This window comes from Pipistrellus hanaki, assembly GCF_964339955.1.
Source record: "Pipistrellus hanaki genome assembly, chromosome: 6".
Classification (NCBI taxonomy): domain Eukaryota; kingdom Metazoa; phylum Chordata; class Mammalia; order Chiroptera; family Vespertilionidae; genus Pipistrellus; species Pipistrellus hanaki.
In genome coordinates, this window is record NC_140508.1 from 75,195,357 (window position 1) to 75,208,978 (window position 13,622).

General features: G+C 41.2%; 1 protein-coding gene across 4 annotated transcripts in view; it reads right to left on the reverse strand.

The window, feature by feature from the left end:
• Window positions 1-1,967: 1,967 nt before the first annotated feature.
• SETBP1 (SET binding protein 1) overlaps window positions 1,968-13,622 on the reverse strand; it is a 321,712-nt gene continuing 310,057 nt past the window's right edge. For all 4 annotated transcript variants that reach the window (XM_084887230.1, XM_084887227.1, XM_084887228.1 and 1 more), the window contains one exon: window positions 1,968-7,205. In XM_084887230.1, coding sequence (XP_084743356.1) covers window positions 6,589-7,205 — 617 coding nt within the window. In that variant the 3' untranslated portion in view covers window positions 1,968-6,588. The remainder of the gene's footprint in view (window positions 7,206-13,622) is intronic.

Consider the following 13,622-nt stretch of genomic DNA (forward strand, 5'->3'; position numbering starts at 1 on the left):
CAATTAAAAACGCGGGTATTGGCATATCCCACAAGAGTGAAAAGCACTACTTAATCACAAATGACGGAAGTGCACACTGTTCGGCTCCTTCCCAAAACCTTCCACACCCACTCATTATCTCACTTGACCTATAAAGAGGCTTCAGGACCCTGGGCTCATCCTTTAGCTTTTCACATCCCATTGTCCTCACTCCCTATCATGTGTGACAGCTTAAAAATTTTAAGAGGTAACTGATTTCCGATTTGCCCACTCTTCTGTTAGTCTCCTCCCCACCGTGTAGGCAGCCAGGCTGGTTTGTGCTCATCCCCTCAGGGCATGTTCCTGACAGCACAAAGCACAGGGGAGAAATGAAAAAAAAAAAATTTTTTTTTTTCCTGGCTTTTCAGTTTCAAAAACCTAGAAACTAAGGAAATAGAAAGGACGTCGGCACAGAGAGGCAATTTGGAAGAAAGCTGGAGTAAGGCTGTCTAAATGATCCCTCCTTTCTTCCCCTCCAGGTCAGAAAAAGATTCCCAGTCTGTAAGATTCTGCCTTGCTGGTAAAATAGGGTCTTAAAAATGAATAAAAGTGGGCTGCAGAGAAATTGCAAAATAAATATTCCTTCCACCTGTTTATTGGTAGGTTGATTCATGCCAGCCACATGTGCGAGCACATCAGACCTTCCTGAGTATCTTTATCTGCACCTTGCGACTCTCTGGACCGATTTAAACACCCTAAAAGTTGAGCCTCCAATCCATTTTAAGGCAACAGCTTTGTCCCTGGGTGAGAAGCTGGTAGAAAGAGATTAAAGGCGCTCTCTGAAATCATTGCTGACTTCAGAAATACCACTGGTCTAATGAACCCGAGTTAGAAAGAAGATGCTCTAATGCTTTAAATTTGCCTGGTTCAGTGCAATGTAGTAGGCAGAGGAGAGGAAAATCCTACTTTCTAAGAGATTGCTGACTAAAGTCAATCTCAGAAGGCAACCTACAGCACCAGTGCTCTGATCATCCTGAGGCTGCACTCATAATTTACTAATAATCTACTTGGGAAGACTTCCATGTCTTCCACCAGGCTTCCCTTATTCCACTGTGGGTCTGCAAATACCCAAAGTCCTAATAAATGTCATGGTGAATCAGACTGATGGTTAGGGATGGGAAGCTGCTCAGAACATTTCCTACTTACCTTGCTGGTTTTTGGAAGAGGCACAGAAGTTACAATAAAGGAAATGAAGAATACATAAATGAATGTATGTTTACATTTATATTCTCAAAGTAGAACCTGTGACACTTGAAAAAGGCCTTTGAAATCCACTTATGAATATACACTAAAACCTAGAACTGTAGAGAATAGTCCAGTCTGGGTGTTGGGCCTTCCTTCTTCTGAGACCCAGCATGCTTACCACATGCCTCATTCTGCTTAGAACTGCTGGTTTATTTTCCACAGGCCTGTCTTGTATGTGCCTGCCTATTCACTGCATTGCCCTTTGGGGCTTGCCCACACTGGTCCACTATGGAGGGGGCCTCAGGACTTCCTGTGGTTGATTAAATAGCCTTTCCTCTTACTCCAGTCAAATCTGAAGTCCAGCCAGAGATCTATCCTTCAGAAATCTGACATCTGACATCGTGGGATATTAGTAAAAAGCTTAATCTTCATCCACAATGCTCTTCTAAAAGTTTAGGACAGGATGGGTCTCCAACACCTTACAAATCTCTTTTTAATGCTTTTAGCAGAAGACTCGCTGGTTCTTTGAATCAGCGTTGGCTTTATGTCCAGGTGTGATAGATTCTGAACAGTAACCCAGCAAATTAGACTCAAATCTTGCCCACAATGGACTTCACAGATTCCTACAAAAAGGCAAAAGTTGGCTTAGACTTTTCTCAATGATTCTATATCCAGTTGGTGTGAGCAAAGACCCTCCAATGCTCTTAAACTGCTTAGTGATGTGAACCATATGGAAAAGAAAACAAAAGAATTCACAACTCATGTTAGACTGAATTGAATGTCTTTAATTTCACACAATGAATAACATATGAATAGGATTAACTTTTTTTTTTTAATAGTTAAGTGCTCTATACTGTGCTAACCTGATCTGGTAGCAAAAAAGACTGAGCTTTCTTTTAGAAAAAATGTTTAAAACCCAACATCTAAGACCATGGAGGAGCATGACAGTAAAGCATGCCAGATGTATCTACGCCTCAAATAACAGCAAGTCCATGTTCATTTTAAATGTACAAAAATGCTTTATGAATAAAAACTGTTACAAAAAGAACATTTCAAACAATGTACAATTTTTCTTGCCTCTATATTCAATAAAATACAAATACATTTTTTTGTTCTAAAATATGTTTACATACAATCAAAGTAGAACATGCAAATTACACTTTAAAAAAGGCTTTTAAAAACCACTTATGAATACAAACTAAAAATTAGCCAGCACGACTTGTAAGACAATCTTGTGCCCCATTTTTTCTTTTGAAATATATATATACATATTTAACACATCATGTGCATTTATTATTATTTAAGAAATAGATATTTTTTTTTTTAAAAAGGAAGAAAAAGAAAGATGCCAACCTAGGTTGGAACTGCCCTTTTGTGTTGACCAGTGGCAGCTTTTTTCAATCCCTCCCTCCCCCCATTTAGTGTTTATTATACCTGGGCAAGTGGGCGATAGATTTCCAGGAAGTTTCTTCCTTGGTTGATATGTGCTTCTAAGACTGTTCCCCACATGACTGAGCCCAACAAGGAAGGCAGACTCATCCGTGGGGCGAACTCTCCAAGAAACAAGAAGCAGGGGGAGCCTTGCATTGTGGAAAGAAACTTTAAAAAACACCACGAAAATGCTACGCTATATTACAGTTCGAGTTTCTAGGCACTGTGATGACATTATCTGTAAGCTCTGGCATTTGGACCATGGTGATACTACGGGGTAGTGTTGAGAGTAATGTCTATATTTATCTACTTTTACTTAACGAGGACTGAAAATCCTGCAATGTAACACTTAAATGGCTTTTGAGGCATTTCGGCTTCTGCCACCCTCTCTCTCTCCATGCTACAGTTGGCATTTAAAGGCTTTGGAAATATATGTAGACTTTACACAGTTCCCAGGTAAATCTTCCTAATGGTAAGGGAAAATATTCTCCAAAAGCTCCTTATCTGAATTTTGTAAGAGTGTCCTAAAACCAAATCCTTTATGATCAGCACGTGTATTATCTTATAATTGTCAGCACTTGCTTATCACATTTATAGACCCAGCAATGTGTAGAACACAAATCTGATTGCCATCTGCCATCAAAGATGGCCCCTCATTCCAGACAGCATCCAAGTTAACATGGGGACACTCTGTCAGCCTTTAGTTACCTACTCTGGCCTGTTAGTGGCTGCTGAGTTCAGGTCCTGCCACGTCACAAGCCAGCCCATGACATCCTCTCCTTTCCTTAGATCTGTCTTCTGTGGGTTTTAGCCAGAGCCACGCCTTAGAAGAAGTTAAATTTTTGTTCCTTTCATTTGAGATGAGGGGTTGAAAACCAAGTAGCTCCCAGTCGCCCAGAAAGGTGGATCAAAAGCTCATAAATCACCTCTGGGGAGCTTTGCTCACCCCTAACTAGACTCCCTACATTGTAAGTAGGCTTACTCTTCCTGATTGTTGAAGGCAAGTTTTCCAGAAAAGAAAGAACACTAAGTGATTTATTATAAAATACTTTTTGGAGCTGTTTAGGGAGTTTGGGGCATTCCAAAGGACATCTTTGCTACATAAAAATGTGGCCACAGAAGGCAGTGTTGGCTGGCTAGACACAGGCTAAAACCAGGTCAGGAGATCTGGTTCCCCAACCAACCAACAAGAGAATAAATCCAGGCTGGGCCAGTGTTGATCCAGGACAGGAATGGGAGGAAAAGGGAAAGGAGGTGGTTAGAACATAAGGACATGTTGATATAGATATGCTAATGGAAAGCAAAAAAAAAAAAAAAAAAAGAAAGAAAAAAGTAATGTGTGACACCTAGGGAGAAATTTGTGTGGTGGTCAGCTATGCTATTGACTGGACCTCAAGTAGGTCTTAGTTTGGGTCCTCTGCAGTTTCCCAGTCTATTCTTAGAGCTATAGAAGTAGAGGATTTGCATTTAACTCACATGAAAACTGAAGAATTGAATTTATGTTTACATTGCAACTCTGCTGTATTTCTCCTGGAGTACTTTTCATTGGCTTGTAAAATTTCTCAAAGACTAGAGGTTAATGCCAATTAAGCTTTGGGTCCTTCTTTAAGCAGCTTAGTGTGTGAGCTCATTCTCTTCTGCAGGAAGGTTTAATCTGCTTCTACACTTGGGGGAAACAGTGCAACACCTGAAGAAGAAGGGCAAAAGAAAGGGAATGGTTTTCAAAGTCCAACAGGAGAGAACCCTCTTTGTGGCTTAATTGGAATGAAAATGGTTGCTCTTTCCTGGCAATGGTGGGGTGAGTGGGGCTAATTTAAAACTTCCTCTCTGGTGACTTTGGAACCACTCAGACATGGCTTGGGAGTGACAAATTGAAAGTGGCTGGTTTGATTTTGCTGTTCAACTTGTGTGAAATGCCAAAGGTCAAGCAGGGTCACAAACTGAGTCTCTATGATACAAGCTTTAAAGTCCGGGAGAATGCATTCCTTTAAACTTACATATTGCTGGGATTAAATGCGACTGACCTACTGGGCAGCAAATGATGGGAAGCCCATGGCAACAGTGCAGAACAGATGGCTCCCTGGGTAATTTCAACCAACTGTTGGTACCATGACAGAGCACTGATGCTTGTCAGCATATTAACTTGGAATTTTAAAATTCACTCCCACAGATACCCTCTCTTTTATTCTCTATGTTTCCAACAAAAATCTATCTCTCTCTAAGGAAATAATGTTGTGTTCTGCAATAATAATACAATTTCCAGCCAGTCCTACTTCCTGTAAAGAAGCTGAACGTAGAGGCAAATGAGATATTCTAATTCCCATTAGAAAACTTAATTCTGTCTCTCTTTTTATACTCTACCATGCCAGGTGTTCAATGTCTTGGGAAAGGGAGGAGGGAGGAGGAAATTGAAAATACTCATTTGAAATTTCCACATCCGACTTTTAGAAAACATCTATGGCAATGGGATGACTTCATACTCATTCTGAGTCTTCTTAACATGTTTTACTTGGGCTGTGGAAATGGGTAATAAGAGATGAAATGTCTGTCCACGCTAAACCAATGACTAGAGTACAACTTGGATGAGAAATGTACAATTGAAATTGACCATTTAAAAGACGATTTGTCACACACAGTTTGCATCCATGCAGACTGATAGATTTATAATTACATTATGTACAAAAATGTTTTAGTTTATTAAGGCAACCACAATTTGGATATTTTGTCCAAGGTGGCTCAATACAATTGGAGTGGTGATACCCTTGGAGCTTTTCCTATTTTTAGATAAGAACACTTTACTCCCATTTGCTTTTAAGAAATAATTAAGAGATAATGGACTTCTCCTATTGTCTTTTTGTTTCCATTTTCCCATGACCTTTTCCCCATGATAGTTATTTGTATGGAAAAAAAAAAAAAATCACATACCAAGGCATTGTTAAATACTTGTCTTTCTGGTGCCTGGGGTTTCAGTTTTTGGTGATTTGTCAGTTATTCCATTTGCTGTGGGGTTTTTAAAACCATCTTATTCTGCCTATTCTCTGATGATATGTTTTAAGTATAAAAATAACCTGGCGGATGCCTGGGTCAACAGATCCTCAGGTGCTCTAAATCACTTATTAAAAAGGCTCTAGCAATAAGGATTGAGATTCAAAGCCGAGTTCCCTGGGACAGCATGCCAAGGTGAACATACAATACAGCGAAGGTTTACATTATTCAGGTGTGTACCAAAGAAAAGAAGGCAGCAGTAAGTTAATGAAAAGGCATATGGAAGTACCTAACGGGCAAAGGGAAAGGAGGAACAGATGATGCTAAATATCAGCGTATGTGTGATAGAGAGGCTCACAGAAGAATGCGAATGCAAGTCTAAGAATCCCACCTTCTGATGACATGAGTCCATCTGAGAAACTGTATCATTAACGGAAAGATTCAGGTCACCTGAAGACCATGTTGGCGCCCAAAGCCTAGCCCAGCTTGAAAAACCCAAAGAAATTTAAAAAACCAATTAAATGGAAGTGGGTTACAACAAAGCCAGTTGAGACATCTGCAGCTTTTCTGCCCTTGGAATGTTCCCTAATCGAGGGTGTTTCCCTTTCCATTTTCCTGGTTAGCATATGCAGTGGCATCAAGGGCACACCTTGGACATGGGAGGTCGGGTGGCCACGGGCACCACCAGCTCTCTCCTCCTCCTTGGTGGGTCTTCTGCTCGCTGGCCTGTCCAGGATCTAGCCACAGCCAAGTGCCGCTGGGGTGGGGACTGCTGTAAAGCACAGACTAGCTTCTTTTGAAGGCGTCCCCCCTGCTTTGCTTTCCCAAGAGCTCCTGATGGCTCAACCCCGTCATCTGGCCCGATTCTGCCCGCCCAGCTTCTGGAGAGAAGAGCAAGGGTGTCCTTGCAGCCCGGGCCTTCCAAGGCGTCCTTTCCCCCAGCCCCAGGTTCAGATGCTCGGCCCCGCCCTAGGGAAGGGCATCACTCTCACTCCCTCGGGACTTCCTCTGCCTTTTGGCCTTGACCTCCTCTTCCTGGGGAAGGGGCTGCTGCGGGGGCGGCTGCGGGGGCTGAGCTGGAGGCTGCGGTTTGTGTTTCCTCTTCCCGCCTCCTCTGGGGGTCTTGGGCAGGGGTGGGGGCGGCGGTGGGGGTGGGGGCGGTGGAGGGAGGGGAGGTGGAGGCGGCGGGGGCAAGGGCGGCGCCTCCCGGGCCATGTGGATGACCGCTTCGATGGTGGCCATGATGGTGTCTTGGCTGGCGGCAGGCTCCAGCACCAGCGGGCTCAGGCTGGGCTTCTGGCCCCTTTTGCTGGGCAGGTCGATGCATTTTTCCAGCACCGGCATCTGGTCTCTGGAGTCCTCATCGAACTGGGTGGGCTGCTTTCGAGGACGCCCCCTCCTCTTCTTGACGAAGTTGTTGCCCGTCTTTGATTGTCTCTGCAGCCGCTTGGCCTTCAGGATCTTGTTCACGTGGTCCAGGTTCTTCTTGGTGGACAGGATCTTGGTGTAGCTGCACATCTTCCGCACCTCGCACTGGATGGCCTCGATCTCCCGCCTCTTGAATCGTTTCTTCAGGGAGGAGCTGGCTGCAGGAAGGGAGAGAGAAGAGATTGAGCACGGGATGCCAGCTGCCCTACGCGTCATATTTGCCTGTGGAGATATGGGTCCGTTAATGCCATGGACATGACTTAGTACCCAATATTTATTCTCCCCCTTTCCTTATTAAAATGAAAGACAATAAAAATAAACATTGATTAAATATCTTATGTCTACAAAGCATTTCTATTTCTATGATTTCAATCTTCACAACAATCCATGAAGTAGTCCTGTTCCCATTTTTAAGATTTGGAAACTTAGGCTCATGCCACCAGGGAGATCCACTCAGAAGTCTAATGGTGGAGTCACAATATGAATTCTCCTATCACGGCTTTTATTATTTATGACCCTTTGACATTTGATCTGATTCAGTTTAGCATTAGGTTGTGCTTTCTTTTTTTGTAGAAAATGTTGAATGAATAGAATGACAATCAGCCTTCCCTATCAAGCCATCTTGATAGGTATTGGAATGCAGGGATGATTCACATGTACTGTCAACCTCCAAAAAGAGATGTCTTGACCTGAACTGGAATATTTTACTCCTAACCTTCCTCCACTGTCAGAAGGGAGGGTTACTTTCTGGGACACTCTATTTAGAATAACATCATCTCTCTAATTCTCTTCCCCTAGCCCCTGCCCCAAATTTCTGGACTTGTTAAGTAGCCTGATGATGTCCACTTGACTAGTTCATCCTCTGGGAACGTGAAGGGAAATATCAGCCAGGTGTTTCTGAATCCTTTACACTCCTACTACTAGGCTATTGTCTGCAAAGAGCTATTTTCACGTCCTGTTGGCCAGATGCTTCTTTAGTTTATGAGCCAAACTTCTGGTCTCAGGAAGTCCTGTACTGCTGCCACTAAATAGCCTTCAGAACTGCTTCATTTTGAAGTTCAGACACAATAAAGTGTGAATAGCTTCAAGACGTAGCAGATCTTTCCTCCTTTAGGTTGTTCTTTCTCTTGTGTTGTTCATGAAACACATGTGCACATTCATATACACACACACACAGGTACTCACACATACTCTGCTGCCCATCTCCACACTGGCCACTCTCTCTGGCCACTTACAAATTTATGAAATGTGTCTTCAATTAGTTCCTTATCTCTATTATTTACCCTACATGCTCAACCCCAAAGAAGCCCAGATGTAGAGTAGAAGATGTTGACCCTACTAAATGTGGCAGGCCTAAAAGAAAATGTTGCATTTTAGCATCGCGGTTTGTTGTGTTAGAATAAATATCTTAAGGAAAATGAGGGGAAAAATGCTTAAAAAATGGATACCAATCTTAGTTATTCCTGGGCACTCCCACTTTGTACTTTCCCCTGCTATACCCCATTCCCCTCTCATGCTGTGCCCAACACAGGTTTCCAGGAGGGGTTTTATTTGAAGTTTTTACAACACTGGCTTTGTGGAGTGGGAAGCTCTGAGTTCCACAGGATAGGTCAAAATGGTACTGCTTTAGGATAAAGGTCATTGCAAGACTTATTGAGCAATGACTAACGACTGAACAATCTTAAATAAAGTAAGTTATAAAGATCAAAATAAAAGCCATAGTGAGCTTCTGACTACAAAAATAGCTTTTTTTTTTTTTTTTTTTTTTTTTTTTTAATGGGCCAAACACCGGGTGGATGAGATTTCAGTGTCTTTTCCCTCCAAAGCTACCTCATGGGACTTTATTAAGCCTCTACAGTAGTGTCATCCAATAGAATCTTCTACATGGTGGAAATGTTCCATATTTGTGTTGTCCCATAAGGTAGCCACTAGTCACATGTGGCTACTAAACACCGGAAATGTGGTCAGTGTGACAGAGAAACATAATTTTTCATTTAATTTAAATAGCTACCTGTGGCCAGTAACGACCATGTTGGGCAGCTCAGATCTAGACCTAAGCACTGTGAATCCCAGAGCACACAATGGAATTCATTTAGTAAAACACAGATGGTGGGAATCTCCAGCCCAACAACTTGGTGCCTTCAATAAATAAGATGCAAGGAGACACAGGTAGGGAAGAGGGTGAAGGTGTAAATTAAGAGACATAAGAGGTAAAATGATCATATTTTGATGCCAATTTAAACAAACTGTCAAAAGAGATCACATTGCATGCATTTGTGGAGATTTGAATACTATATGGACATTGTATGGTATTATAGACTTACTAGAGGCCCGATGCATGAAATTCGTGCAATAGTAGGCCTTTCTTCCCTTGCCTTCTTGTACCGGCTTCCCTCCAGCTGCCAGCAGGCACCTGGGAGGGAGCTTCTCTCACAGCCCTGGCTTCGTCCAGAAGAATGTCAGGTCTACTTAGCATATTATATTTTTATTATTACAGAGTGTTAATTTTCTTAGGTGTCATAATTGCATTGGGATCATCCTCTTTTAAAGTGCATATCTTTAAGAAATTACTAAAATATTTATAGAGGAAATCATATGATATAATCTGGATTGCCTTCAAAATAATGGGGAAGGGAGAAGGTAAGTAGAAGTATTGATGAAACAAGATTAACCACTGTCCCTGTGTGTGACCAGAAACAGAGTTCAGTGTACCAAGAAGGACTTCAGCAAGCTGGACTAGAACAGGCCTCTTAGCCTCTCTGAATTTCTTTTTCTTTATCTACTACATTGGATCGTTAGACTACATACTCTCAAGGTTCTCCTCTAGATGTAAAGACTGCTATAATTCTTTCCTATATTCATTATTAATGCCTTGAGAAATGTGAGGTGGCTTTTTATAACATTTATTTCACCTAATAACTTTGAAATCCTAGTTGGGGGAAGGACTTTGGACTTGGCATGGTTTGATATTCACAAATCTTTCTCCTTATTGCTTATTATTGCACTGTCTCTCTAAATGTTTTCAGATTTTTCTCTCTTCAAATTGTTTCATTATTAGACAGTAATTTCTGGGCTTTTGCAGCGAGATTGATTCCATATTTGCCCTCCATCTTCTAATTGCCCTATATCTTGCCTGTTCTTTGTCAGTTCTAAAACACAATTACAAGTGGCCACGGCAAGATGCAAATCCATTTCTTAACTCCGCAATGCAAGTCATTCTGGACCTTTCTCTGTATTTGAAATTGCCATGCAAATAAGTGGTTGAGGTGGTTTGGGTCTAGACCTAGGTTTTCCTTCTCTTCGTTCCCATTATCAGAGGAGCAGCTCATCAGACTTCATTTATTTTGCCATATCTTTTATGATAATCAAAGACAACTGAGCACTGTGTGGTGTGCACTGACTACAACAGATGTAGCACAGGCGCTGGGAACAAGATGAGGGCTCACAAGGCATAGTTTTATAGACGGTTCCTAAAAAATAGGGGCTAAGAGTTTGAAGACTGTACCTTTCCCATGTGGAACTTACATCCTAGTTTTACAAGAACTTTATGGGTGGATGGGAGAGGGAGACACATTTATCTCTAGATTCATTAGAATTTTTCTTACTGCTTCAATATCCCTAAAGGCAGGTGGGGTCCTACTGGGGATTGTTGAACTGTCTGGAGTTGAGCTGCCTTCCAGGATGACCAGGGCTGGAACACCATCTGCCTCAATCAAGGCCAAGAGGTGCGGTATGAATTGAATTATACGCTGATCCAGGTTAGAAGGTTCTTGGATAGTAAAGGCCTTCCGTCTTTTCTCCCCAGCAAAGTTCATTCACAAAGCCTTGCTTGACCTGGTGTGTAGAACATAGTCAGCAAATACAAACTCGAGGGGATTCAATTGTTCAATATTCTCCCATGCACGTTGTGCATTTTTTTGTACTTTGTAATTACATTTAAATCAGTAGTGATCCTGTGTTTTCCTTGCTGCTTTTAATTTTTTAATAGGCTGTATGAAGCAACTTGCCTTGGCATGCAAACCTTCTCCCTTCTTCCCTAGAATTTAAATTAACCTTCTAACATTTCTGGCCTTAAAAGCACTTCTGAAAGAAATGGCAAGCTGCCGCTGCTGGTGAGGTCTCTGCAAGGCAGGGCTGGTTGTCAGCCTAGTACTACAGATCTGCTTTCCAGTTCAGAAGCCATCGTTCAGAATTAGGGTTTGCAGGTGTAGGGCATTTGTCACAATATAAAGGCGCTTTTATTCTGTTCTTAAAGTCATCTTACTACAGGTTGGGGTTCCTCTGAAAATGTGACTAGCTTGTTTGAAGCACAGTAACTGCTTGACTGAAATGACAGATTCCTCTTAGGTTTATTGATGAAGAGCATCTTCTCTCTGATGCAATAGCTTGTAAGACCCAGGTCTTTGTTTTGCTCCTATCTGCCATTTCTTTCTGGGACAAGCAAAGCTAGGAAGTGAGGTGGGCAGCCTGGCTGATGGAGAGGTGAGGCAGTGAGGTGTGCCGGGGCACGTGTAGGTGTGCAAATGCTGACATGCAAAGGCCACCAACAGTAAGCGCCCCAGAGTATCTGTCTCCCCCAGATCTTCTGGGATAGGGGTTCAGTAACTTGCCCTGCACTCTCCTGATGCTGCGATCTTGTCCACACTGCCCACCTCTTCTCTGCCTCTCCAATCTGGTCCAGTTTTTGTCAGCAGCCTCCCATATGGGGTGCACATATCCCAAGAAAAATATATTAAAGTTTTTTTTTTTTAATTCTTTCCATTTTATTAAAAATATATATAATAAGGAAGGTAAATATTCTAATGCTTAATATATAGAGCAGCTGTGAGACCCTTATTTGCGCTGCATATCAGATGGTGTCACCTCTCAATGGTGGGCAAGATGTTCTGGGAAAAGAAGAGGCATGTGACTGGAGGGGCTGGCAAGCAATCCATTGGATTGTTACTTTCATGGTGTTGTCATGTCTTACACTCTAAATGCTATAGCAGGTCAGCCTCCATGGCTCATTTTAGAAAATTAAGATCTTTGAGCAGAAAAAAAAATTCAAAATATTTTATAATAGGATGAGGGATATCCATGAAATATGTTATATACCACACAGAGTTTTATTGGTTATCTCAGCAAACTGCACAAGAGTTGTCATTTTCAAAGATGAATTTGGCAATTTTCTTGTACAAAAAGACAGGGTTCTAAAAGTTCTCACCTTTTCTGTGCTGTCAAGGGGCTATCAGTAATGTTACCTAGCAGCTGTTAAAAAACAAACAGAAACTTAATGTCCTTTTGGGGTAAAATGGGCAAGAAAGTAATTGCTTTTAGAAAGAAACATACAAGGGAGGTAGCAGTTCTGAAATGGATTGAAAACGTTTTCATTGTTTGTCAATTTTGCTGCCAAAAATGATATATTATAACCTGTAAAATCCTTTAAATCTGCAAATGAAAAAAATCTTGTAAACAGAGTTAACTTCAAAATGATGCCTTTCAGAAATTTTCACTTACTAAAAAATATAATGCCTTTTGATATGCAAGAGCATTTGTTTCTTGATAAGGAAGTTAGCCAAATTTCATCAAAAGCCTTTGCTTAATTGAAGGGCAGTATTAAAAATATAGTATGAAGCAAAATGATGTACTTTCTCCTTTTGTATCTATCTATAACTAAAATGTCCTTTTAACCTACAATGTCTGTATTGAAATAAACTACATTCAGAATCAGACCTTCAAACTGCTTTATCATGTGCTAAAGAAACAAATTTTATAAAAGAAGTATTCAAATTAAATCACTTGGCCCTCCCTAAAATATTATTAAAATTAGTATAACATGCCGAAACCAGTTTGGCTCAGTGGTAGAGCGTCGGTCTGCGGAGTGAAGGGTCCCGGGTTCGATTCCGGTCAAGGGCATGTATGTTGGTTGCGGGCACATCCCCGATACCGGTGTGCAAGAGGCAGCTGGTCAATGTTTCTCTCTCATCGACGTTTCTAGCTCTCTATCTCTCTCCCTTCCTCTCTGTAAAAAAACCAATAAAATATATTTTTAAAAAAATTAGTATAACATGTGGATGACAGTAAAAATGCTTTTTGTTTCATTAATAATAATAAGTTCCATAAATTGAAAATTATTTAAAAATATGATTTATTTCAGATTTATCTCAACCTTTTAAAGTTCATATTTTAAAAAAATGAGTGCATATATTCTGAATATGTATTTACATGGGGTAAAGCTTCAAAATTATGTTACTGATTATCACCACATGGTCAAAATTTTTGACGACTTTAAAGTTTTCCTTTCTTTTTCTAACATCCTGGAGAGTTTATTCACTCAGTATTTATCGTTAGATCTTCTTGAAGAGACTGTAGTGCTCCTCTCCATTCCCCTATAACAGAGAACACAGCTCCTTTCTCATAGTAGAAGCTGAATTAATATTCCCTGCTGCACTGCTTCAGGTTGTAAGCTCCTAAAGACCAAAGCCTGCATATCATTAATCTGTATCTTCCCCAGAGCACCTTTAATTGAACTGCATGCAACTCCAAGGCAGTCAAAGGAGTGTCCTATCCACCCAGAGCTTCTGAAGTGGGATTTG